General features: G+C 35.4%; 1 protein-coding gene across 3 annotated transcripts in view; it reads right to left on the bottom strand.

Moving 5' to 3' along the window:
- LOC149779574 (autophagy-related protein 9A-like) overlaps nt 1-26,660 on the bottom strand; it is a 96,571-nt gene that overhangs the window by 26,813 nt on the left and 43,098 nt on the right. For all 3 annotated transcript variants that reach the window (XM_089940316.1, XM_089940318.1, XM_089940317.1), the window contains 6 exons: nt 23,178-23,277; nt 21,572-21,612; nt 18,752-18,814; nt 16,977-17,051; nt 9,736-9,845; nt 175-215 (listed from right to left, as the gene is read on the bottom strand). In XM_089940316.1, the coding sequence (XP_089796442.1) occupies nt 175-215; nt 9,736-9,845; nt 16,977-17,051; nt 18,752-18,814; nt 21,572-21,612; nt 23,178-23,277 (430 nt within the window). The remainder of the gene's footprint in view (nt 1-174; nt 216-9,735; nt 9,846-16,976; nt 17,052-18,751; nt 18,815-21,571; nt 21,613-23,177; nt 23,278-26,660) is intronic.

Consider the following 26,660-nt stretch of genomic DNA (forward strand, 5'->3'; position numbering starts at 1 on the left):
ATGTTTGTTCCTCAGTCCTGGTATGTTGTCATCCATCCATGGTATGTGGTTTGGTTTTAGTGCTCCAACTTCCTCCACCTTGAAAATCTCTCAAGTCACAAACAAAGCAATAATATACATTACTACAATTTATTTAATAACATAAATATAATTTTAATAAATGCATGATCTTACCTCCTGTGGGATTAACACTCTACATGATGTCACAACCACACCTGGGGGAGAAAAAAAAGCAGTGGCTTACCGTTTCTTACACAAATAAGTGAGTTTTATACAAAGTGATTAACTACTTTAAATTTCAAATTTATCAAAATTAACAAAATTGCTTATACATTAAAGATATTATTTTAGTAAATTCTGTGTGTAGCTATTGTATTCTCAGCATTACCATTATCCCGAGTGAACTTGGTATTATAGCTCAATCAACATGTCCTGTCTTTTTTAAATTTAACTGAAATAGTAACTTGAGCTTTGCCCAGACAACACACAGGTATGGTGGCACGCATGCACTGTGCATAGTTTATGTGAGCAAAACAATTCTCAAATACTATGCATGCATGCACTCATGCACTGCAACACCTATTTATCAAGTGGACTTGGCCCCCCCCCCCAATACTCCATTAAAAGTTAAAACCACAAAGATCATTATGGTTGATCTCTAACTTCATGTTTCTCCATTTCTGTGTTATTATGAGGCAAATATAAATTAAAACTAACAAAAAGAACCCCACCAAAAAATCCTTATTTCTTTCTCATCAGAATTTCTTAAATATTTTGTGTGTGCTTTGCAAAAAAAAAAGTCCATAAAAAAGATAATTAAAAAGCTTACTTGCATAAAATTGAAAAGAATGCAGGTATTGTAAAGAGATCTTTTTCAAAATAAATAATACCATTGTTATTAAATGTGAACCTTAACAGCTAAAATTTCCAGGGGCCCTTGCTGGAAAGTGGTAGTTTGAGCCAAAGAGCTTAAATTTGATTATAGAAATGTTATGTGGTGCCAAGCTGCACCAATTCAAGGCATGGTAAAGCCCATGCTTGATGCAAAGAAATTCAATTATACTTCCCATTGGGCCAGTCAAGTTACTGTCTTATAATGTCTTGAGGTGACTACTCATCAACATGAATCCCTTAACCAAACAGCAGCACATGTGGAGTAGCTAACGATATAGAGACTGATATGAAGGACAGATACTGCAGTAATGGTAGTTAAGTGCCTAACATTGAGTATTGTTTTTGTAAATTATGAGAATAATAACAAGATCACATTTACCTTTGGGAATTTAACTTTACTACCTCCCAAATCCAACCCTCCCAAAAAGATGAAAAAGGTTTTCTTTCCTGTCTATATACTGACCATACCAACAGTATCTATGAAAAGAAACTTTTCTGATATTATTTCTAAGCCTGTTTTCACTAAGTGGATACAAGTATGCCAGACGCTAATTAGTTTTACCTGGAGTGACAATCAGGATCAGAGATTTACAAATCAACTCGCCTGACTCCAGGGAAAAGCTCAAATTTGGCAAGCTCAAGTTTCCAAGTCATTTGCTCAAGGGCAAGTCCAAAAAACTGAGTTGGGGAGTGTTAGCATTCTGTTTGTAATACCACAACATATAGTTCCACCTTGTAGTCAAGGTCAAGGTCACTCACATTTTCTAACAAAGGCATGATAATGTGAACATTTACCACCTGAAGCCTGTTTTTTTAACAAATAAGGAATATATATTGATATTCTAACTTATCAGTTACATTTTAATCTTAACACTTGTATGTATCTGGGATTAGCCGACATTCAGGTCCCTAACCTAGCCTCCAGCAGTTTGTTAGATGGCCAAGTCTAAGGATTGTTTTGATGCACATCACTGTCTTTTGGTGAGTAAGGCACTAATCGCTAATAATATAACCTGAGAGATTTCACTGACAGGTGTGTTTGGAAACTCGTCACTAACAATTATCCACTAAGATTTTGTTCAAAGCATGATCGATGAACCAAAAATTTAACAACCACACATGGTGTTTAGGCTCTGTTCTTTATGTGGTAATTAACAGGCGACTGATAGTCATACACAGTTACTGCTTGGAAAATAATTAAATGGATAAAAATAAGTGTTCTCAATCTCAAAAGTCAGCTTATCGACTACTTTGATGTTATGTCAGTGATTTAAAGCTGACTATATGATATCTGTAAAGTAAATGGACAAAATCTGTGTTCATCAATCTTTAGGTTATAAGTATAAATTAATCAATACAAACAGTCTAGTTTTCTTGATATAGTTATGAAATGAGTACTACCTTATTTAGGCAAAAAAAGGAAACTAGATGAAATTTCAACCCATTTTACAGAAAAATAAGCAGTATGATGCTGCTAAACATGCTAAAAGTTTCAATCCTTGTGGAAAATCAAGCTACAGTGGTCCCCCCCTTATATGGCCACCCCTTCTGCACAGGGAAAGTGACCTTATAAGACAGGTGGCCTTTCCAGAGGGGGAATACATTTTTTGTGAGAAGTATATGTAATGTATGTAGTAAGAAAGCTATACTTCAAAGCATTTAATATTGTTTAAAAGTAATATTAATTACTAAAAGGTTCTTCTTGTTATAATAATAGACTTATTTCAACTGAATATACATTAATATTTCTTATTCTTGGCATAAGTGTGATATGCAAGTGGGTATTGTTGTCATGCACATTGCAAAACCTTTCAAAAATGTCATTTACATCTTGGTACATACATAATTTTCTTTCCATTTGCTTCATTTTCCCACTGTTGCTGAATAACCTCCTTACTGGTTATGCCGTTGTTTATTCGAGTCTTTTCAACATAAAATTGTTTTATTCTAGTAATTTCTACATAAAATTGTTCGGCAAGTCTCCCCTTCCCACCTCACCCAATGTTGTGGAGTAGAATAACCGACTTTCTTCTAAAATAATATGTCTCCATTTACGTGATGACAATTTAATGTTTGGCAATGATTTATTCGGTTGTTACTAACTGTATGAGATTGAATTACGCAAACAAAACTTTTCTCAAGTGGACGAAATGCCTTCTTCATTAAGGAAGCGATAAATGTGTTGTCACATGATTTTTGTACTAATATGCTGGCCACTGGTCGCATTAGAGTGGTGGCCATTCTTGAGGGGTACTTTTGTATACAAACTCATCGGTGCCTAGAGATTCTGGCCATATGAAGCAGGTGGCCGCTGGTTTGGGGGCTGTTCAAGATGGGGACTACTGTATTTAAAAACCATTTTCCACCTGACCATTTTTTGGGGCAAGCTCAATTTTCCAGTCGGCTTGCCCATGGCAAGCGGACTTATAGAAAATTTGTAAATCCCACAGGATCCTTGCAATTTGTAAGATGTGTGGGAGGGCTTATCCAAAATGTAGTTCTCATAAATATAATTTAGAAAATAAAATTCTTTTGCCGAATACATTACCAGACCACAATTATATGAGGAGAAAAAGTAAGATGAAGAGGAGTAACAAGATCAAAACCCTACTTTGGTGACACAATTGATAGGAATCTTCAAGAGATGGTTAAGACCAGAACTGCTTTTAATAGTTTGCAATAACTGAAAGGGAATGCAATCCATTCTGCCTGCAAGCCAAAACCAAGGCAATCCTGAAGCACATCTTGTACGATGGCAGCTTCAGCAAAATTGTGGAAAACAATACAATTTAGAGAAGCAAAACCAGGTAAGAACCCATGAAATATTCCATTTCAGAAACAATGTGAAAGACCAGGGCTAACTAAGGTAAAAAAGACACGGGCAAGGAATCAGAGATCCTTGTAATGACTATACCAATTATCCCAAGGTGTCTGAAAGTGTCCCTAATTGTGTGTGTGTGCGATTTGGATTTTTAACGAAGCTTTAACAATTTTTGTCATATCGCTACAATGTCTGCAGTTTGGCAGTTTTATAGTGATGTCTAGCATCCCTAACTGTAATATCCCTAATTGTAAAGTAATACCCCTTATTAGCGATTGGGTCAATTTATCTCCTCAAAAGGGCAGAGAAAGAAATCAGCCAGTGGCATAACGGAAGCCTATAAAGGGACAGAGTTTATTGTCCTTGTACCAGCATGAAAATATAAACAACCTTCCCTAATATGCCTTCAAAATGGATGGCATACCACAGAATGTTTTCCAAATTAGAACTGATGAAAGTTAAAATTTATCCTTATAAAAATATGAATTACTTATTGTTAACTTTATATGACATCCATCAATTACATGTGATAATACAGTAATAATATCAAATGTTTTCATGTTTCTATTTTCCCATGTGTAGAACTTGTGAACTTAGGGTGAGGTCACTCATTGCTCACATTAACATATTAATGGGCAGTATTTATGTAAACAATAGCATGTTGCTCCAAGTTGCTTGTTGTGAAATACTTCAAACACATAATTATAACTTTTTCTTGATATTTTTCTTCTTTTATCAGAGCAGCATATTTATATTCTACTTAGAGAATCATTCATATTTTCATAAAAGAGTACAAGACCTGATGACATTTATATACCATATTTATTGCATATATTGGGACACGATAAAGTAATAATTTTTTTTGTCCTAGAACTTATGGTGAAACTTTTTTTCACCATGGCCATATGTCCCAAGACTTAATGAAATAAATTTGTACTGCATTTGTGCTCCCCCAACTGCATGTTGCAATAAAATAGATAGCATAAAACACTTCCTTGATAATAAAAGGAAAGAAACTAACTGTTATCATTATTCCTTTTTTTTTCTTCAACATGCGCATTAAAGAATAAAATATATCCACAAAATCTGTATATGTAGCGTAGGCTTCCATACTGTATTGTGTATTGCTTATGTCCAACAGCACACACAACATTGTTCATTGACACGAACATTGAGAAACAAATTGTGTTTGATTGTGCTCAAAGGTTTGGATATGTTATCTGACTGAAAACTGGATCCAACAAATTCACCAACAAGAGGTAAATAATCAACCGATATCTTGAAGACAAGGTGTTATGTGCAAAATAATCAAGACTGAATTATATCCAATCTACTGTATGACAGTATCTCACAAATAAAAAACATTATTTGAAAACACATTCACTTCAGTTTAAGTGATAATCTTTTCACCAGCACAGGTTACAAAAGTATCATTACTATTTACCTGCAGACATTAATGCTCCTTAGCATTGATTGTAACTACAGATGCAAAGCACACAGAAGCCTGGGTGGTGAATAAACACAACTGGCAAGCGAGCAGTAAACTCCTTTGAAATTAGTGGCAGGACATCAGAGACAAAGGTTATTTTTATTACAGAGCAAGCTGACCTCAGAAGCTGACTTTGGTTACCTTTTTTTTTGTTTTTGTAAAGGATATCAATACAAAGGTTATTTTATCGCAAAGCAAGCCGACCTTTGGCAGCCAAATATGGATTCTTTTAAGTGAGCCATCTTTTTTTTATATACAAAGACGGCCAAGATATGGAAGCAAACTTTGGTTCCTTTTCACTGGAATTCACGGGAATTTTGAAAATAAACTGAAACAATGGAACAAATTTTAAAGTGCCAGAATATAGTGCTTCGTGCATGGACATCAATGACACAGCATCACCCAGAATATCTGGAGAAAATAAAATCATGTGATGAATTTGTGAAGGCCAGAAGAGAAGCAAATGATTTGACAATCGAGAGGGAAATAATCAACCAATATATTGAAGACAACTGCCATTCATGCATGACACAGTGTTAGGTGCAAAATTACCAAGATTGAATTATATCCAGGTCTACTGTATGACAGTATCTCGCAAATAAAAATCATTATTTGAAAACAAATTCACTTGAGTGCAAGTGACAATCTTTTTGCCAGCAAGGATTACAAAAGTATCATTACTATCTACCCACAGACATCAATGCTCCTTTGTATTAATTATAACTACAGATGCCAAGCACATAGAAGCCCGAGTGGTGAATAAACACAACTGGCAGAGAGCAGTAAACTCCTTCTTTGAACTTACTGACAGGACATCAAAGACAAAGGTTATTTTTATTACAAAGCAAGCCGACCTTGGATGCCGACTTTGGACACTCTGAAGCCATTTTTTAAAAAAATGATATCAATACAAAGGTTATTTTATTGCAAAGCAAGCTGACCTTGGAAGCCAACTATGGATTCTTTTAAGTGTGCCAAGTTTTTCCTTTTTCTTTTTTTGAATATACAAAGACGGCCGGGATATGGAAGCTAACTTTGGTTCCTTTTCACTGGTATTCATGGGAATTTTGAAAATAAATTGGAACAATGGAACAATTTTTAAAGTGACAAAATATAGTGCTTTGTGCATGGACATTGATAACCCAGCATCACCCAGAAGACCTGGAGAAAAGAAAATCATGTGATGAATTTATGAAGACCAGAAGAGAAGCAGATGATTTTCCCAACAATATGATCATTAACAGGGATGAAATTCTACTGTACTTCGATCACATTCCTGGACAGACTGACGATAAGATGTGGGTCAAAAGTGTGAGAATTAGCAAGACTGATGTAGATTTTAAAATATTTGACTTTAGTCCTTGCAGTTTCTGCTTCATGTGATGTGTTGCCTCTAACAATTTTTCACGGTATGAGAAAGCTATAAAATAAAAAAAATTCATGTACTGAAAGAATGTATTGTATGTGTGCAGGGGAAGGGCTGTGTTGATGAGATGCTGCTGCAGTGGATTAAAGAATTTTATCTCAAGTACAGTTTTAAATTTTTTACATTAAAATTTCAGTTGGAGTACATTTTCCGACATGTAATTTTTGAATGATTTAAAAGGTGTCCCACAACTTACGACTCGAAAAATATGATGTGTCCCAGAACATACTGTGTACAAAAAAAACTACTTTAAAAATTAATTTATGGTGTCCCAATATATACGGTAATGTAAGAGGCAATAACAGTAGCTCATTAATACTATATATGTTGAATCTACTAACTATCTTGAAAAAATGCAATTTTTTTGTGGGGGGGGATTGGATTGAGACAAGGAAGTCCCAATTGCGGAGCTACATTATTCGTCTCCCCATGAGGCTGAGTGGAGAGACAAATAATATAACTCATTAACTGGGCTTTCCTTGTCTCAGTCCAATCCCCAACACAGATTCTATTAATGATGATTTAAACAAATGGAGACAGAGTTAATATAAAGTGTGCATGAAGGACCTACAATTTGAGGAATTCAAGGAGTACAGAAACTCTCACAGAAATTCAAGTCTTCTTGAAGACCAACACTAACTGATGCCCTGATAAGGTATGCCTGACCTGAAGAGAGTCAGGGAGATAAGAAAAGTAAGTCTCTTCACTCTCTTCATACCCATGTGAAACACCATGAATTGTGAACCCACAAACTGTAGGGGTGGATGGGAAACTGGCCGAGTTTGAGTCTGTTAAAGAACAGGCAAAGCCAACAGTGGGCTGGCTATATGGACAGTCAGACTGAACATGGCTCTGCAATAGCCCATTTAAGACAAAATGACCAACTGATTTGCAGTCCAGTTAAATGCAGCAACCAAACTCAGATCATACAAAGTGAAAAATACCAGCTGGTTGACAGATGGTCAATGAACGATGTTTGGCTTAGTGAATAAATGCCACAGCCAAAGGTGTGATAGTGGATGAACATGCTGATGGGATAAAATAAATTGGAAGGGGGAGGGCAGATTTCAAACCATGTGAGTTAGTCACCTTGTGCTAATTTGCAGAAGGCAAGAGAGTGTTGTCAATATAATTTGGGTTTTGTTTTTAAACTCACATAAATGAGTGCATATGCCTGCCAAAGTGGTCTCAGATGAATTCTCAATTTCAAGAATAAAAAGGCAAACAACTAAAAATTATTCAAGACTGCATAAGATTAAAATAACTTGTAGAGGGTAAATATTGTTCAGTATCGATTCTCCACCTCTTGTATTAATATTGGTATCAATATGTAAAAAGTACTGATACATCTATATATTGATTAATCCTTTCACCCCTAGCATATAATGAAATGAAAACAATGTAGCTGAATTTAAGTTATCAATAATTTAATATGAAAATCGAAAGACTAAGACCCAACTGCTGAAAGAAGTGCACTCATGATAAAACAAAAGTCTTTGTAAAGAGACTATTGATATTTCTGATTTCAGGATGTGACAGATACAGCGTTACCTGTACAAAGTGATTCAAGTGATAAACATCCAGTAAATAGGTAGCCACCCAACAGTGTGTGTGTGTGTGTGTGTGTCTGTGTTTGTGTATGTATGTGTGTGTGTGTGTCTGTGTGTGATTTGGATTTTTAACATAGCTTTAACAATTTTTGTGTGTCTGTGTGTGATTTGGATTTTTAACATAGCTTTAACAATTTTTCATTCATATCTATAAGATGTCTACAGTGTGTCAGTCTATAGTGATGTCTAGCACTGGGGCATCAAGCAGCAGACATGTAGCATGATGTCCCACCCAGTCACATTATCCTGACACCAGGCTGACCAGTCATAACACTAAAATCCTAAACCCGAGCACCTAGCGAGGCAGCTGTTAATACCATATTTATAACTCTTTGGTACGGCATGGCAGGGATTCAATCCCACAACCTCCTGCATCTGTGGCAGACACTCTAACCACTTAGGCCACCGAAGCAGTGCCACCCAACCAAGGCAGGGGAGGTTATGAGAACAGTACCTATTAAAAGTTTCCCTCAGGAACTCTTGCTAAAGGCCATATAGTATAAATATGTTAAAGACAATGGGGGGAGGCTTTTGGATGGGCTAAATTTGGGTGGTAGCAGAAGTTAAAATCCCTAATGTAAAATGTGGTTGGTAATCTATTCAAAAGAGAAACCCTATGAAAGCCAACTCTGGGTGGTATGGACAGGATTTGAACCTGTTCACAACTTGTTTTGAGTCTAAGCTAGTGACTTAGTCACCAGGCAGATGAAGAAAGAAGAAAATTTGCTGTAATATACAATCATCCCTTGTCACAATGAACTTAGCTATTAAAAAATTTCGGATAAAATGAACAAATTTGGTCACCCAATGACAAAATGTACTCCATGTAACAACACAGATACTAGAGAACCTAAACTGAATGTTTGCCTTCTACAATGTTGCCAAGTGTTGTAGGTACAATGCTTTTAATAACTAGATAATCAATTAAAGTGTCAATAGCACAATTACACAGATTCACTAATAGTAAACACAAGATTATGTCACCTGATCATGAAGTCAGGTGCTTACATGATTAAGCTTAATACCTAAATTTACAACCTTTTCGGTCCAAGTTCAAATTTTGTGTTCAAGAAGCTTTGTGACTAGGTGCTAGGATGTAACTACATGCAGTGTGATTTTACCAGCTACTGTTAGGGTTTCTAGGATGCAACTACATGCAGTGTGCTCTTACCAGCCACTGTTATGGTTGCTAGGATGTAACTACATGTAGTTACTACATGATCTACAGTGACTATATGATCTTACCAGCTACTGTTATGGTTGCTAGGACATAATTACATATAATGTGATCTTACCTGCCACTGTCATGGTTGCTAGCACATAACTACATGCAGTGTGATCTTACCAGCCACAGTTATGGTTTCCAGGATATAATTACATGCAGTGTGATCTAACCAACCACTGTTATGGTTGCTAGGATGTAAATACATATAATGTGATCTTACCAGCCACTGTTATGGTTGCTAGGATATAATTACAAGTAATGTGATCTTACCAGCCACTGTTATGGTTGCAAGAACATGCTCTACAGTAAGAACATCTTCATCAATCACAGTCAGCACAACCAGCACTGCCAAGATTGAGCCAGCAAAGAAGGCAATATTCCTGGGGAAAATAGTGAATCAAAACTTAGAAAACCTTTTAAGAAAAAAGTCCCCAAAAATAATTATACAATTACTTTTATTCACAGACTTAAAAGAGTGACCTGAGAAATTTTTGATCAAGAAGGTATAAAAAATTATGCAATTTTTTTTGTATGTGTACTTAACAGAAATAAATATTTCAGCATTTGTTGAATAAAGAAAACCTCTCAAAATCAGATCTATCAAACAACTATTAATTATAAAATATTAAACTGATGTATCAAATCAATAAAATAGGAAAAGCAAGTGTAGATTTTCTGTAATAGTCACTCATTAATGTTCAGCCAAATCCTCACATGATGTCATGGATGATAAGGGAAATTGTTAAAGGTCAAAAGCACGCTGACAAATGTGCGCCGACAAAAGCGCGCACCAACAAAAGCACACAAGACAAAAGCGCACAAGGCATAAATTATAAATGATATTATGTCAAATAAATAAGCAAATATTCGCTATTTACAAATGAATCTGGAATTTATAGTTTTGTAGGCTTATACTGCGTAAATATGCACTTTGATGTCTGCTCACTGGAAACAGTGATTGAAACCAGTACTTTATTTCTACTCAATATTAGGAGTGTACACACTCTGATGTCTGCTCATTGGAAACTGTGATTCAAACTATTAGTTTATTTCATTCGAAATGAGACATTTATCAATCAAAGTCATAATAAGATTATAGGCTTATAGTTTATGCAGCGCGCTTTTGACGACGTCCATTTGACAGGCATATTTTGCTGTGTGCTTTTGTCAGCACACTTTTGTCAGTGCACATTTGTCGGCGTGCTTATGACCTGCACACGAATGACGGGGTGCCCTCCAACATATGCAAAGTACATATGGGAAATCACTCCAAATTATGCAAAGTACATATTATAAAATGCTGGCAGGTTTTATTGTATGATATTTCAGCCAAGACCTGGATTAATTACACATAAAAACCAAGTTGAAAATGTTCATTTCTACTAAAGCACACAAATGTTATAAATGCTAAAACCCAAATTTTGGAGTAAAATATATCTCTTTGATAATGCCTAATTAAAAGAACATCCACTACCTTCCAAATCCAGCCCTCCCAAGCAAACTAGATCTTAATCATGTCTTTTGGCTTGTTTTAGTATTATCAATGCTAAAGTCATCTGCTTTTTAAGACAAAAATCTGAAGAGAGTGGTCTTCCCATTGAATAAAGGGACTGGTGCAAAATCTTGTAGGATGTAATTGCTGTGCATGTTTGGTAGGGTGTACCCATATCACAATTTAATATTGTTAATGAAACATATTTTACTATAAAAAAAATTAGTTTCTTCGTCATATACTTTACCTATGTTATGAGAAAGATAAAAGTATGGAGTTTCATCCCCTTAATCTGGAGCTGGTCCTGGCTCCATTCTCCAGCGCATGCAAAGCAGCTACAAATCTTGTCTGAGAATCAGGTTAGGGTTAGCACAGGTCAGTGAATGAAGATGGTCTAAGAAAAATTAATTTTCAATCACACAGATCCAGCAGAAGTATGAAGCTATACAAATGCTAGGGAAGGTAGCCTGTTGTGCTGTTGCAATAGGTCCCACCAGGTTGATTTAAGCTCTCTGAATGAAAGGTCTCTGAGGTAAAAACTTGCAAACCTCAGGAACCAATATAAGAAATTCGTCTGATCTTGGGTTAGTTCCTTGTACACTAAAAGAATAACTCAACTGATCCAGGGCAAACTATCCTTCCTTCTGTGAGTGGTGAGAACAAGTGATATCTCCAGCTTCTGATCAGATCAATTCACTATAGGTAGAATTTCAAAGCCCTAATAGGTGCCTGTGGATGCCCTTTGGGAAGGAGGTCCTTCAAAACAAAAGACTGATTTCCAACAAACAGGAGCCTATTCTTATCAATGAAGCCAGATGCAAACTTGATAGAAACTATGGATGGTAAATTGTACACTGTTTGGATCAACTGATAAGACATGAATTTCTCTGAGGCTGTCTGCTGAGGCTCTAGTGACTAGGAAGCAGGTCTTATATGAAAGTTGGGTCAGCAAGGCTCTAGACTAGTGGTTTCTAACCTTATGTTGCATCCCAAATCAAGGTCACTGGGGGTCCTTAGTAGGGTTATGAAGGGTCAACAGAACAAAATTCCTTGTTACTTTTTTAATGCTGAAAGGTGTCAGAGGGTTAAGATGTCCTGTTGGTGTCCAATTTAGGGTTGCAGCACAAAAAAATGGTTGGGAACCACTGCTCAAGACTCCAGTTTGAAGGATGCCTTATTCAATGAAGTCAAAACCCATGATGGTTTCATTTTAGACAAAGCGCTAAGGCTGATGATCAAGACAAATAGAAAATGACTGAAAGGTTACATGGGTCTTTGTTCTGGCTAATGTCCTTCCTTCTTTAATGACAAAATGTGTCTGAGGTCATGGAATGGCAGCCTTTGATTGTGATCAAGAGCGAAATGTTCCTCAAAAAGCCAAGGGAAGAAGTAAGTTATTTATGACAACAAGTCTTTCTAGGGTGTAATTTATTTATTGTTTTCTACCACTGAGAAAAAACTCCATTTCCTTCATATGTTTTCAAAGGTATAGGCAATCTTGTCTGAACAATTCTGTCTGCCACTTGTCTGCAGAATTTTTTTTGTCCATGGGCATGCTTGATATGAGCCAGGTGTGTAGGTTCATCATTTCAGGTTGGAATGTAAAACATGCATGTTGCTTCAGCAGGTGTGAAGACGGCAGGATTTACTGTGGAATCTCTGCTGCTGGATTCAGGAGATTGGTAATCCATAATTTTTCCATCTTGGTGGAGCATTCATGAGTCATCTACACTTGGATTTCCTTGCTTTTAGCAAGATCATGAGAATCTAAGGGATTGATAGAAGGATGTACATATACTGTTCCAGTTCAATGAAAGATCTCAAATGACCAAGCATTTGGAACTACACTTCATGAAAGAATGGTTGGGAGGTTGGAATTCTATTTCCTTAAGAGACTGAACCCATAAGATCCAGATTCAACTTAAGACAAAGGAGTAAATGGACCAATCATTTGATTGTTTCTGAACACAGAGTCCTGTAGGACACTAAGCCTGCATGGGACTTGAATCTGGATTAGTGGATGATGACATCATCATAGAAGATCCCAAAAAAAGACAGAAATCTTGGAACTTGGTTCCTCTTTGCCTTCTGAAATAACTGATAATAGTCAAGTTGTCTGAAACAATTAGAAGACCAGTTCCAGATAATGACTCCTTCCACAACTGAATAGCAGATGCTATGGCTTACATCTTAAGGAGGCTGACGTGCATGGAATACTCCTGAAGGTCCAAAACACACTGAATTCTTGAAAGGAAAGCAGGTGATATGTACCCCAGCCAGTCATGCTGGCATTTGTGCAAACTGTGATTTCCAGTAGTTTATCATCCAGTGGAATTTTGACTGTAAATCACAAAATATCTTCCAATTTGCTGAGAATGGACCTAATCTAGTCCAAAATTCTGATCATTTGTTCTAATGGGCAATGTTTTGGCTGCCACAGTATTAGATGGAAAATCTGCAATGCTTTCATGTACATGAGGTTCATAATGAGAAGATCATCAGCCCAAAATGAAGGTCCAAGTAGCAAAGAAATTCCTGGGCTGAAATATTACTCTCCAAGTGGACAGAATATACCACAGAGATGTTCTTCATGCACATTACTGAGGAAGAAAAACTCAATTCAAAGAAGTTTTGAACTCCGTGCCCAGCTAAATGAAGTGCCATGATTGAATGAGGTCAGATTTATTCTTGTTGACAGGGAATCCAGGGAATTGCAATGCCCTGTAAAACAAATGACTGCTCCCCTGCTGCTTTTAGAGAATGTCATCTAGGTAGTTTGATATCATGGACATGTGGACATAGAGGAAGTTCTGAAGTGTGACATGACTGTTAATGATTCTTGTGAAGATCCCAGGACCAAAACTGACACTGAAAGGAGTGCCTTGAATTGGTACAGGGTCCCTGTACACAAGCCTCAATAATTTCAATTTTATTTCTGATAAGCAAAAGAACCCAAAAAGAACTCTTACCCTTCTCATACATGCCAACCCCTGATGAGGAAAAAGTGTAATCCAAGTGGACAAAGAGAGGAATCCAAGCAGAAAAAGAGGAATCCACAAATAACATGTTAAAAATTCAATAAACAATGATTTATTTGCCCCTCTCGTCTTTTAACATCCTTTACTGCTTCAAGTTTTCATATGTAGCACTTTTAGCTTTCGAAAGCAACAGGTTTTCATGTTGCATTTTAAAACACTTTGTACCAGCTGAGACCATGAATGTTTTGCACACCAGTAGAGCACAGTACTGGGTTACTGAGCCTGGATCTGAATTCACTTTTATTTTTGTTAACAATACTGAACAATCGCTCACAGTCAGCATTAGAATGGTAAAGAACCAATATTCCTTTCATAACCTGACAAAGAAGAGGAAATTTATATCTTCCAGTGATTGTGTCTTTTAGCTGGAAAATAAGGTGCCACTGCACATCAACTCTGCATTAAGTATATTGTCAGGTAGAATCCCAACTTTATACTGCAGGAATTCTCCTTCCAGATGATCCAAGGTAGGCAAGGATGGTATTAGAAAGGGATATCTCTTGACAAAGAATCTAACACTTTTGAAGCTTTTTGACTGTCTCTCATTTACATCAGCAACTGAAGCATTTAAAAGCACTTCATCTCCATAGGGGAATTTCTGGAGCATGTATTCATAGGCTGTAGCATAATAATCTCCAACATTATCATAAAACACCTTCAAAGCTAGAGTAGAATTGTGTTCTGTGAATTCTCTTGCTTCTGCACCAATAGCACCAATAGCAAGATCTTCATTATCTTTCTATTAAGAACTCAAATAAACACCTCTGCATTTACAACATTCATGTCCGCAATTTAGTTCTGCTGTAGACAAGAAGTTACCTTAGTATTGGAGTTCGTAACACGAGCTAATTCAATGTGTTTCTTTGTTTTCAAGTGTTTCTCCACATAAAATTTACCACCATGCCCAATATTAAAATCGTTTCCGCACAGTCTGCAATGAGCATGATGCTGCCCTAGAATACAGGGACTCGTATTGTTGCTTAAAACTGACCTGTCAAACATGTACTATATAGTACATGTATGACAGGTCAATTTCAAGCAATGATACGAGCCCCTGTGCCCAAGAATGGAACGCTGTATTACGCCATTCAGTTATTCATCTTTGAAGGATTCTTTTTTTCTTTTTTTTTTCTTTTTCTGATCCCCCTGTGAAATTCTTTGAAAAAATATATGTGCTCTAACACAAACATCGACTAGAATACATCTGATGATTTTTAGCACCAAATAGTAAAATTATTTCCACATGGCCTGCAATAGACGTCACGTGATGCTTCCTTTGTGTCCTCATCTTTGGAGGATTCTGTTATTTTATGTTTTGTTTATTCTTGGCCTTTTTCTAATCCATCTGTGAAATTTATTTGAAAGGAGATATATTTGTTCTCATACACGCATCGACTAAAATAAATTATACTTTTCAGCGCCAAATACCTATAGACTGGTTCTGTACTAAATATAAATTAGACAAAAGAATCTGCGAGTAAAGATTAAAAATTAGAAAACCAGTCTGTTCTCTCCTCACTAAACCATACAGCTGCTATAAATAGAATACAAGGTCGAAACTTTGAAAGTAGAACCAGCATGTTTCTGGGTAATAGGATAGTTGCTATAAATAGAACAATACTGTTAAAAAAGTGCACGGACAAGCGTACTCTTATATTGTAGTTACGTTGAACTCATCTTTTCTAAAATACGGTTTGTGGGATTAATGGGATGTTAATAAAAACAAGAAAACAACCATCAATTTTTTTTTGGAAGGTGGATTTACCGAAAAAGCGTAATCCATACACGTTTACACGTAAGGCGTAATTTAGTGAAAAAAAGCATAATGATTACGCCAAAAGCGTAATGGTTGGCATGTATGCCTTCTGCACATGCACAAGCAAAATTGCTAATAAATAACGTTTTTAACATAGCCAGGCATCCAGCTAAAAGAAAATCTCTTGAATGCAGATGTATTTGGATGTACAATAAAACCTTGCTTGAAAGACCACTGCTATGTGAGACCACCTGTCTTGAGAGACCACCTTCTCAATGCACAAATGTATAGATTATGTATCACTGTGACCTGTTGAGACTACCTGTCTTGAGAGACCACCTTCTCAATGCACAAATTTATAGATTATGTAGCACTGTGACCTGTTATGAGAGACTACCTATCTTGAGAGACCTTATTTTTTTGGCAAAAGAGGTGGTCTTTCAAGACAGGTTCTAATGTATTCAGAAGTCACCTCCAAAATGAGTTTCCTATTCCCATTTCAGGTGAAAATGACAAAAATCTCCAGGGGTTCATGAGTAAAGTATACTGTCAAAAAATAAAAATTTGACTTTAGTTTTCATTTTATTTCAAAAGAGCAAAAAAAAAATCAAGAAAGAACCCATGGATGGAAATGATCAATGCAACACCTGAATGTAAAATGATGATAGTTCAAATGGAACATAAAATGGAATGCAAATGAAATTAATTCTGAAAGTATTTCCAATACAAAAAAAGTGAAATGCAAACAAAATGCAGATTTGGTCACATGACCTGCTTCAGGGTCTGTACCTCACAAGGTCCAGTACTGAAATGAACATCAAGTACCAGTGAACATTAAGGCATGCATCAATCAAGACAAGTGCAACGTTTTTTGTCTACGATGATGATAGCACAAAATACAGCAAGAAAATATATGGTATTTGCAAAGACTCTTGTGACAGCATGCTGACCAGACATCATAAGTGAAAAAAGTAACTGACAAGTGATGAAATTTGCTGCCAATCCCATCTGACATATGTTTCAGCAAGCAGATGACTTGCTACAACAAGCCAAAAGGCATGGTTAACATCTTATTAGCTTGGTAATGGGATTTGTGTGGAAGCGAATGTTCTCTTAACATAATGTGAGTTTTTAATGCACAACAAGAAGAAATTATTGATGGTAAATGTAGGAAGGAGTCAAGGAAGGAATAAAGATAATTTATATTGTAGGCGACTGTACTCACTTTGCTATGATGGTTAGGAAAGGAGATGTGAAGATGCTGACGTACATACTAGCTGCGTTGTAGCCTCTACTCATCCTGAAAAATTAATTGAACATGACATTTACAAAAACTGTCACATAATCACCAAATGAAACTAAAAAATTTCTTGAAATGTATAACCATCAAATGATGCAGAAAAGAAAAATTTCAAATGTTGATGGGTAGCATCTAAACCTAAATGTCTGTTAATTTCAATAATGCCTTTATTAGAAAAAGAACTAACAAAGTAATAAATATACTTAAGGGTTAAAGTGATTTACATAGGTCAGATGGAAGATGATGACTCAAGAGAAACAGATATTCAGGGTCCTTTATATTACAGGTACTGAAAATATACTGCTCTAAATAATCTTTACAATATTTTGCTTTCCTTTTTTATACATGTCACTGGGAAAATTTTTATTAAGATCTGAAACATTAATGGAGTTATTACTATGGTGACCTCCACTTAAATAAATATTCTGTTGTTTGAAAAATTAGTTTAATACCCACGGGAGACAACTATGGTACAGTATAAACATGTTACCTCAATTTGAGTTGCATCCCTTGAAATATAAATGTGACCATCAATTTATTACTAAATGTTGCTACTAATTTTAGTAAGATCATAAAGTATTTTACAACTATTAGTAATAAAAACTAACAGCTGGCAAAAGAAAATGAACACTAAGCTATACACATGGAAGGTCAGAAATCCCTCCAAGGCATCTAAGAAAAAGCCAAAGTCTATGGAAAAAGACAACCATCCATGGATGCAGGACAAATTTAAATATCTTTAAATTTTAGCCATTATCATACTTTTGAGAAAGTTTTAAAACAATCTGTTTACTGTCCTTTTCCACATAGGTTTGTATTATTCAAATGGTTCCTTAAACGTTTTCCTAGAAACAATCTAGTGATAGGAAAATGTGCTAATAAAAACACAGTTTCATGGTAGATACCACAAACAGGATCTAGAAGACCTTTTGAAAAGTACATATTATTTTTTAATAATTCATTAATATAAATAACATAGAAATGCTCAATACTAACATAGTTGCCAATTTCACTGCTCTCTGTTGTACAGGCTTCCATACAGAAGAGTAATGCTAACATTTTTCAAATTTATCCTATAACTGAGGGATGACATGGTAATGATAATGACCCCAGCATGACTTCAGCAGCACTGAGGAATGCATTTGCAACATATTCTTCACAAATCAAACATCAAAATATTGAGAATACTCATAGGTTGAGGTAATGAAGTGATCCTAATTTACACAAGATAAAATGGAAGAACTCTTGAGATAGTGCTATTCAGGGTCCTTTTTAATATCATAAATTAATTGCTCAAAATAATCTTTGTATTTTTGACAATTTTTCCATTCTTTTTATGTCAGTAATTTATACTGATATTTGAAACATAAGGTGAGAAATTAATGTGATCTTTTAAATGCTTTTCTACTACTGTTTGAACTATTCCCATGAATCTAACAATGTCCAAAGGAAATACTATTAGGGGTAACCCGTTTAAATATTTTTAGTTGCCTCCCTTTGTTTACAAAAACCCCACCCCATTCACTGATGCATTTTTTTTGAAATATAAAGACATGGTTTCCTTGTAATATTAGATCTACTAGCTACACAATGGTGTAACCCCTCCCTCTTCAGCTAAAACTTTTTCATTTTTGATGATGAATTTTAAGTAATGACTATATATTCAAACAATGACTAAATCGATTCCAGCTTTATCTGACCTGGCATCAAACTCATGATCAAGCTCATTGTAATGTCGCAGGTATTGCCTTGCATAGTTACTCCTGCAATTAAACAAGAAAACATCTGAGCAAAAATTGAAAATATAATGTAATAATGTCAAGAATATAAACTAAATATTCACAAATATGCACATCTAACATTGTATTCTATTATATACCATGCATTATAATGTTGTGGTGTTGGTTGTTGTTGTTATGGGGTTTAATGCCATTTTCTTAGTACAAGTTAGGCTATATATGACAGCCAGTAAACATAGTTGAGAAAGAGCCCATGAAAACCTCAGAAAGAACCAATGACCCACAGGAGCTACTGGATAGCTTTCTCATGTACCCACATTGGCTGAGCCTGAGACTCAAACCCACGCAGTTCTGGTGCTGGGAAATTAGGACAAAGCTTGAACACAACAGTTTAGCAAAATTTTGTAAATTACAATGTTTACTTATTAATTGGTACAAAATACCATCTAAACTATAAAGAAATAGTTTTCATATAACTTTTACAAGTCCATTACATTAGCCAATTGAATGTCTTCACCAAAGCAAGAATGACGTGGCTGTAAAAAGTGATCATGACATTAAGGTCAAAACATTGCACATGCATCTCACAGAATGAATTTTCCTAACTTCATAATGACTCATCCCAATTATGAACAAAATCCATCAAGAAGTTTAAGATATATAAGGAATTGGGACAAGCAAGATTGTCACTGAATGAATTGTCTTATGTTTGATAATGATCAAAATCTATGAAAGGGTTAAGAAAACATTAGCAAATGAAAACACACCACCAAAACCTATGCATAACTGTTCTCTGACTGTGACTTTGTTCCTAAAGTCAAAGGGGCATGCATGCATGTCACCAAATGAATTGTCTTAGCTTCATAATGATTCATTCCAAATACAAAAGAAAACCATCAGAGGTTTAAAATGAATAAACCAGAACCAAAACATTATTGTACATTTTCTATGACACTGACCTTGACCCCAAAGTGAAAGGGGTGAACATATACATCATCAAATCAATTGTTTTAGCTTCATAATGGCTCATCCCAAGTATGAACAAAATCCTTCAAGGGGTTCAGGAAATACAAGCCAATGAAAAAACCTGAATCAAAACCTCAATGCATATTTTCTATGACCGTGACATTGACCTCAAGGTCAAAGGAGAGAATGACTATACTGCAAATGAATTGTCTTAGCATCAAAATGCTTAATGCCAGGTAAGATAAGAACCTATGAAAGCGTTTAGAAAATATCTGCCAATTAAATCTTGAACCCAAACCTCAATAAACTGTTGCTGCTGCCACTGCTGCTGGAAAGGTATGTACTATATCTCATTTCTCACAAACATAGTCTACAAATATGACTGGCCCACCTCAGTCACTCAAAATCACAACTTGACCAGATGAGTGGACTCACAATGGCAACACCATGCAGCCCGAACCATAATGATGGTGTGGCACAAAAACATACTTCTTAGCGGATGCTCAACTGTACAAAAGCAGTTCTTGTCAGTCAACAAATGTTTACATGAACTTACTCCTCATATAAATCAAATGATATCAAAACAGGTTTTCAAATAGACACACACACACAGCAGAATAATGAAAATGTTACAAAAATACTTACAGGTCAAATATGGACTAAGATATCTGCTTAAACTTTTTATTTCTTCCTTACTTGAAAACCCCATTTTCAAATATGAATTTCTATTACAATGTTTACAAATAACTACATTTTAAAAGTATTGCCCTCACAAAAGTTGATGCAGCTCTTACCTGCCATTGTTATGTGTGTGAAAGTGCTAATATGAAGAGAATTTGTGACAGGCCATGAAATAAATGGTAATCCTGGTGAAATTTTGGAAATTAAAACGGATCAGAAAAAAAGAAAACAAATTATGACAATTAATGGCATAAATCTGGAAAATACTATACATTTAAATACAGTAAAACAGTTTCAGCATATTTTCTAACTTCTATACATGTATTACAAAGGAAATAGAAAAATCATGTCCATATTGTTTGCTAAAAGTTATTTTCTGAGATAATATTTTTCCATGTTCTATTTGATATTTGCTACTCTTATTTCTCCATCATAAATCCATAAGGCAAACACTTAATAACAATATGAGTATGTGGGTCAAATTTCTCTACCCCTATTAAAGAGATAACTTGTTTCTACTTGTCTTCTCTCTCTATCTTGCTAACGTACACTCCAATTTCCCCCTCATGATTACAAAATTAATATCCAAATCTTTTTTCAACTTTTAATTATCATTTGTGATGGTATGATCACTTGTATCATGATTTAAAAAATGCAACAAATATATTTTTTTTAATTAAGCAGTATAGCCTACACAGAAAGCTATTCAACATATTTCCAGGTTTGACATTTTGTTAGGAAAATTGCCATTTCATTCACCTCTCTTCATTTAGAAATGGAAGAAAAAGGAAAACAACCCTTTCTTTTGTTTTTATCACAATTTGTGGCTATATACTGCAGAGCCATGCAATCTATATACTTCTATATTACTGGCTGGTTGGCTTGTTCTACAATAATGTCACACATAACAGCCAGCTGTGCCCAGAGAAGGGAGGAAATTCAATTGGTAGTTTTGGAACTCTTCATTAAATTTTTTAAACAATTACAGGATTTTGATTGGAGAATTTTTTTTACCAGGGAATCAGATTTTTAGTCAACACATAATATCCTACAAAAAGCAGGAAAAATTTACATTTTTTTAATATATTTTCTACATATTTGACCTTTAAGTATTGTTTTAAATGTGAATCTTACCATCTTCTTGCTCCGAGAATTGCTGGTTTATTTTTCACTAACTGGAATGACAGTAAATAATGCTGAAGTCATAAAAGCTTTCAATTATATGGCATAAAATGAACATGGCAAAAACTTTGTCAGTCCATTGCTGTTTTGCTTGTGGGTGTGTGGGGGAAGCAAGTTAACAAACTTGAACTGTTATGAATGGAAATAATGAGTGGACACTAGGATGGTGGTGGTGGTGGTGGTGGACCAAGAGGATAAGATATGCAATCAACTTTCGTTAATTATTATTATGAACATATTTACATAAAATGGTAATGACAATAAATTATTAAGGTTTGATCATTTAGATGCTACTGAACTCACTAGCATTAACAATAACATTAACTACAAATATAAATTTCAGTATTGAAAATATTATATCTTGCTTTAATAAAAAGAAGTCTATTTTAGTGCACTTTTTTCAGTGTTGTACCTTGAATCCCAAATCCTGGGAACTGACAAAATTTCACAAAAACAAAAAAAATGTATAGAAAGATCTTAAAATGTAAATTTGCTTTAAACCAAGGAAATTTTATCTACGATACTTTCTGGTAGTATTGGGTTCTGATTGGTCTATTTTGTCAGATTCTGCACTAGGTCAATGTTGTGAACTAGAACTGGGTTTTGTACTTGATTGATCAATAATAACATTTTTTGTGGAAAAATATTATTTTGGTTTAATTTACTCAGTTATATTATTTTTTAAAACATCAAAAAGTCAAATCTGTTTCAAAGATTCTGCCATCATATAACCTATTTTGTCATCTGCACTTTGACCATCATTCTTGGTGGACAGTTACAATAGTGCAGCAGAAATCTTATCAAGTGCTCAAGAAACTGTTGAGTATTCATGAATTTTGCATAAACCTCTACTAAAGAATTTTAGCAACTGACTGGTTTTTTGTTTTTGTGTCTATTCAAATTTGACTTTTTGCTAAAATTTCAGGGTACCAGTTTTTTAATAAATTATCACAAACTCTCACAGGAAAACAACATGCTGATGTTTATAGCTACTAGGAGTTCTATAGCATCAGTTGATTAAAATACTTTCTAAAAAGGATAAAGTCAAAAACAGGCCACCCCCATCATCATTCAATACTACCTAAGATGGATAAGGTAATAAACAGGCCACTCCTACTGTCATTCAATACTTCCTAAAAAGGATAAGGTAATAAACAGGCCACTCCTATAGTCATTCATATTCATCCATGCTTTCAAAGTTGGCATTTACAAGTTTCCGAATTATGTTTCACATAATTTTATAACAGACATGCACCAAGGGGATTAAATAATTTGTCCCAAAAAAAAATAAAGAGTGCACCCCACAGGGGTCAAGATTTTGGAGACAAAAGACAATTTTTTTTTGAAAATCCACAATCCAGCACTCATGGTGTTACACTTATTTTTTTGTAAGCTTTGGTATATAAATTTATAATCTAATGTTTTTATGGTTCATATAAACAATTACAAATAAAATAAAGCCACAATTACAACATTTCATCCATTTTAAAAAAGAATCAAAATAGTTCACTGGAAAAGGATTAGAGATAACATAAATGTAATGATCTTTGAGTATTACCTCAGCATATCGGAAAAAGAAGTACAATATCTGCCACAAAAATATCAGTGGGCTGAGAGCGAGATTTGCTAATCCAAGCCATAGAATTTTCTGAGCTAGCCTGAAAAGAAACAAAATGTGAAATATATTTTTTATGTCATATCAGAACTAATCACAATTCCTGTTAAAACTGATTGCAACAAATCTGCAACTAATCACCTGAAACAACCAGAAGCCATAAATCGAAATTCAACAATATACTTTTTACATGAAGATCAATATATTACTTGTTTTATGACTGATTGATCAAGAGATAATCATGTTTTATTACTATGTGACTAACAAGTGCTGCTCAAATGATAATAAGTACAAGTTTTACAACTAAGTGACTAAGATCTGCTGGTCAAGAGCTAATTGTGTTATATGACTGTGGCTAACATCTGCTGCTCAAAAGTTCAATAGTTTGTGTTTTACAATGACTAACCTCTGCTGGTCAAGAGCTAATTGTGTTTTAGGACTATGTGACTAAGATCCACTGGTCAGGAGCTAATTGTGTTGTAGGACTATGTGACCAAAATCCACTGGTCAAAAGCTAATTGTGTTGTAGGACTATGTGACCAAAATCCACTGGTCAAGAGCTAATTGTGTTTTAGGACTGTGGCTGAGATCCACTGGTCAAGAGCTAATTGTGTTTTAGGACTATGTGACCAAACTCCACTGGTCAAGAGCTAATTGTGTTTTAGGACTATGTGGCTGAGATCCACTGGTCAAGAGCTAATTGTGTTTTAGGACTATATGACCAAAATCCACTGGTCAAGAGCTAATTGTTTTGTAGGACTATGTGACTAAGATCCGCTGGTCAAAAGTTAAATGCATTTTATGACTATGTGACTAACATCCACTCGTCAAGTGCTAATGAGTCCATCTTGACAAATTATTTGTAAGACTATAGGAGTCATGTGTGTGTGACCTGTGTGACTTGGATTTTTAATGTAGCTTTAACAATTTTTCAGTCATATCGCTACGATATCTGCAGTGTGGCAGTTTATAGTGATGTCTAGCACTGGGGCATCATGCCGCAGACATATAGCGTGATGTCCCACCCAGTCACATTATCCTGACACCAGGCAGACCAGTCCTAACACTAACCTCTTAATGCTGAGCACCAAGTGAGGCAGTTGTCAGTACCATTTTTATAAGTCTTTGGTATGACTCAGCCGGGGATCGAACCAACAACCTCCCATTACCGAGCGAATGGTCTAACCACTCGACCACTAGAGCAATTTTATAGGAGTCAAGCATTTTAGAGAACAATAATAGTGGTTTTACTTTTGGAAACTGAGTAATTCACCAGCATTAAAATGGGAATCTGAGACAATAAAATGCAATAAGAAACTTTCTAAAATTTTCAAGAATTGTTCTCTTTCCAACACAGTATCCAAACTGCATTTTTCCATGGCCCAAAATTACTGTTACAGCCATGTCACAACTGCCTGAAAAGAGCATACCCATTATGTAAATGTGTCCAGCACTGACCAAAGCTGTAATTATCTGCATAATTCATATACTTGGGTACTTCATTTTAAAACATGAAATAATAAATGTGTGCACGAAAAATGAATGTCCATCCTGGTACCTGAGAACAAGACCTAAACACAGAAGTTCACTTGACAAATGGATGTACAGACAAGGGGTATACTATTGGTAATGAGGCATTAAAGCTTCCCAAAGTTAACTGTATGTGAACATGTTTTTTTTGCAGCACCCACTAATGTAGAACAATGATCTTGCCACCAAAATCCAGCCAGATCATCCAGTCTGGGAAACAGCAAATTTTAAGTAAATTCTCTGAGAATACTTACCTGATCACATTATCATTTGGAAGAAGCTCCACTAACTCTCAAATCCAGGAACTGTATAAAAGATTAAAGTTTAATCTTTAATGTCTATCATACATATAGACAAAGGGAAGAAACTCCTACCCATTACCTCCCTGACCACCACTAGGTGTCTATAATTGTTTACTTAGTTTTAGCTTGAACGATACATCTACAAGGATGCTCACATTTGTGGGCTGGTTGTAAGTGGTTTAATATTAAATGTAATCAGGCAAGTATTCCTGAACAACATACTTAAGTAGCATATTTTCCCTAGTCACATTATTGTTAGAAGAATAGTGCAGAGCACCCTACCCCTATCATGGTTACCCTTTGAGGCCCCATTGCTAAACATCACCATAAACTGCCATACTGCAGACATTGTAATGATATAACTGGAATATTGTTAAAGCTACATTAATAATCCAAATCACACACATACAGACTCAAAGGACTCTCCTTACTGAGTAAAGATTCCAGACAAATCCAGCAAAAGCACCATTCTGTAACTGACTGTGCCTGCCAGCCAATGTCTTCTATTATATCTCAGATTGCAATGTTCTATTTGCACATTAGGCTCTGATGTTCATGATGCATCCCAGATCTCTTAAGTACACCGAATGTACACTAAAGTCATGATGCATCCCAGATCTCTTAAGTACACCGAATGTACACTAAAGTCATGATGCATCCCTGATCTCTTAAGTACACCAAATGTACACTTAAGTCATGATACATCCTAGATCTCTCAAGTACACTGAATGTACACTTAAGTCATGATACATCCCAGATCTCTTAAGTACACTGAATGTACACTTAAGTCATGATACAACAGCTTGTGTGGTAATATCTTCCTTCACCGTATGAGGCACTGTCAGGCACCAAGTGAAGGTGAATCTATGGTCCAGGGTTCTGGGTCAGGGACACCCCCACAGTGTGCAAATCCTCTGAAAGATTGGCACATGAATGGACCATTCTGTATGAAGGGTCTGGCCCCTTCTTGATAATAAATTGGCCAGAAAATTTAGCCTGTCAGGGATATGTCTGATTTGGACCATTATATATCTCTCCCTTTATAAACTGTGCACAACAGGGTCCAAAAAACAGAGAATGCACTGTAAGCATGGGAACGAATTACTGAAGGACCCTCAAAATACTAAGTAGGGGTTGCCATCACTGATGGACATCAAGAAAACCCAGGGGGTACATGGGGCTATTCAGTGACTGAATACTCATTTTATAACTACGTTGGGAATAACTGTCAATAAGTAGCATTTTCTAACGCAGTTGCTTACTTTTAACTTACTGAATTGCTATTCAGGAATTTTAAGTTCACTACAAACTCTGAACTCACATTTTTTTTAATAAGTAGGCTAATTTAAGGTAGTTAAATTATTTACATAATAATATTTATGTTAGTGTATGATTAATCAACTGAAACGAGTTGACCTGACATTGCTGGATTGAGATATCTGTTAACGTTTTTTTCCTTTCCTTTACTTGATTTGATACAAACGATGCAATTATCATGATAATACAAAGCTGGTCTGTATTTAATTAAGTGCATCAAAACAATGAATACTTCTGCAAGCTGGAGACCAAAACATGGTTGGCACTAAACTAGGTT

Source organism: Sinohyriopsis cumingii, chromosome 17 (genome assembly GCF_028554795.1).
Source record: "Sinohyriopsis cumingii isolate HCF-2022 chromosome 17, ASM2855479v2, whole genome shotgun sequence".
In the NCBI taxonomy this organism is placed as follows: Eukaryota; Metazoa; Mollusca; class Bivalvia; order Unionida; family Unionidae; genus Sinohyriopsis; species Sinohyriopsis cumingii.